At 49.8% G+C, this 2,500-nt stretch overlaps 1 protein-coding gene across 2 annotated transcripts in view; it reads right to left on the minus strand.

The window, feature by feature from the left end:
- Positions 1–2,500, minus strand: part of macrod1 (mono-ADP ribosylhydrolase 1) — an 84,411-nt gene that overhangs the window by 4,868 nt on the left and 77,043 nt on the right. For both annotated transcript variants that reach the window (XM_061233507.1, XM_061233509.1), the window contains exons 6-7: positions 2,044–2,165; positions 1,162–1,192 (exon numbers count right to left, since the gene is read on the minus strand). In XM_061233507.1, the coding sequence (XP_061089491.1) occupies positions 1,162–1,192; positions 2,044–2,165 (153 nt within the window). The remainder of the gene's footprint in view (positions 1–1,161; positions 1,193–2,043; positions 2,166–2,500) is intronic.

Genomic DNA, 2,500 nt, shown 5'->3' on the forward strand with positions numbered 1-2,500 from the left:
ACACACACACACACACACACACACAGGCACACACAGGCACACACAGGCACACACAGGCACACACAGGCACACACAGACACACACACACACACACACACACATGGGCACACCCACACACATGCACACGCACACACACACACACACATTAATCCACGCACGTACACACAAGCGCGCACACACACACACACACAGCTGAAAAATTGCTGCTGAATCTTTGTTTCATCTATCTGTCAGGCCTGACCTGCTCACAAAAATGTTTAACCTGCAATTTTACACATATTATGCAAATTTATAAAATTACATCGAAATTATATTCCATCCCATTCAAGATTTCACAGAAAAATAGGCTGATATTACAAGATCTCATTTTAGTTAAATCACTGCTCCTTCACATCAATGAAAAGCACTCCTTTTATGAGGTACATTATCGCTGTTATTTTCTGCTGTTATTATCACAGTTATTTTCAAACTTTGCAAGAACACAAACGGATATACTCATAAAAATGCTAAACAATATCCAAATTGTAAATTAATTCCATGACAATGATTTCAGTGTACAATGCAATTAAAAAATAAACAATCAAACAGGATAAAATCTAGTGGGCCTACTCAGTCCTGTCCATAAAGGATTCACAAAGAACCCAATTAAAATCAATTCTAACTCTCATGCAAATAGTGCCCTGCAGGGGCTCAGGGGTCTGGTCTTCATTCTGCATAAACAGGGAATTATTCCATTTGAATTGTTGATTGTTGATATTTAATTATTCAGCTGTCCTCGGCCCCACTCTTCGAGAGGGCACATTTATAACGTCCACACAAACCTGGCGGCTCACGCCTCAGGAGGGCCAGAGCCACACCTGGCCTACAGCGGTGCCTAATGAAGACCCCCCCCCAGGGCTCTGCCTTTCACCCATTCGCTCTTACGGGCGCCCGTCACGTTCGGCGGCGTCGCCGATTGGACGGCAGGTTAAATCTCCCCTCCTTGCGAGGGCGAGCTGGCAGCCGCTCGGAGAGCGTGTCTGAAATGTACTGTGGGTTTCTGGGAATGTCTTCGGCGCGCACAGATAGGCGCTGAGCTGTGTGCACACACCGCTGTTTACCGATCGCTCAGATGTAAGGGCCACGCCGGGGCCCAGTGTGCACAGCTGTCTGTGGACTCACCGTACACTCCGGTGGAGATGCAGGGGAACGCCTGAGGACACACAGAGAGAGGAGTAACTCAGACTCCCCGTTACACACCTCCGGGATTAATATGGACACGACATCATGGAACGTTTCCCTCTCTCCCTGCACCACTCTCAATTCTCCCCTCCTCCTTTCCTCTCCTACTCCATCACTCCATCCTGGTCATTCCTTCTTGTGCTCCTTCTCTCCACCTTCTCTCCACACTCCTCCTCTATAATAATAATAATAATAGATAGAAGCATTAACAGTAGATTAGATTAAGCAGGGGACAATACCCCCTGGAGCAATGCAGGGTTAAGGGCCTTGCTCAAGGGTCCAACAACTGTGTGGATCTTATCGTGGCTACACTGGCACTTGAACCACCAACCCACCCACCTTAACCACTAGCCACAAGGCTACATGCTGCCCTCATCCTCTACTCCTGAATTCTCCATCACCCTTGTACACTGCCCTTCTCAGTCCTCCCCTCCACCCTCCTCATCCTCACCTTCTGCTCCAAAGAAGGTGAAGAACCATAAATATAAACATGGCGTTTTAAAAATAGTTCACACCACAGATATAAAGTGGTGACGAACGGGATGAGATCACTTTCTGAGCAATTTATTCCAGCTGCGTGAACGATAAAACACTGATAGCCAATCAAAATACATCGCAATTTACAGGGCGCCAGGTTAAAAATGGCAGATGACATAGCCGAGAGGCCTACAGAACGGCATCGTTCGAACAGCGTGGATGTTTGTTATAGTTATATTATCTGGTTATGCTGTAGTTTATAGTTATGGTGTTGATGAGCCCCCATATTCAAGCCCAACAAAATGTCCCCCAAAATCCCCACAGCAAGTGTGGGTGAGCCCTCACCACGGTCCTCAGGTGGTTCTTGACGGCGAGGTCCAGGCAGGACCGGTAACAGCTGCGGAGGCCGTCTCTCTCTCGCTGCCCCACTCTGCCCTGGACGATGGGCCCCACGGTGTGGATGACGTCTGAGAGGGAAGAGAGACACGCAGTGTGTCAGTCACCCCCCCTCGTTGTTTTACGCACCTCCCCTTTACCGCCAGTCTTCCTTCCTCAAATCACCCCAAACCCCCCAGCGCTCTCCCAAATCACCCCTGTCCCCCTGGCGCTCCCCCCAAATCCCCCCCCGGTGCCCCCCTATCCCCCCCCCCGGCGTTCCCCCGCCTCTGTCAGGTCGTCCCGTCCGTCACCAGGGCTTATTTACTGCCCCACTCCGCTGCTGTTTACAGCATCGATCGGCCCACTGTTTGTTTTTGTCTGTCACCCTCGCAATACATCAACCGACGGGGAGAGGAACGACTCC

Source organism: Conger conger, chromosome 3 (genome assembly GCF_963514075.1).
Source record: "Conger conger chromosome 3, fConCon1.1, whole genome shotgun sequence".
NCBI lineage: Eukaryota > Metazoa > Chordata > Actinopteri > Anguilliformes > Congridae > Conger > Conger conger.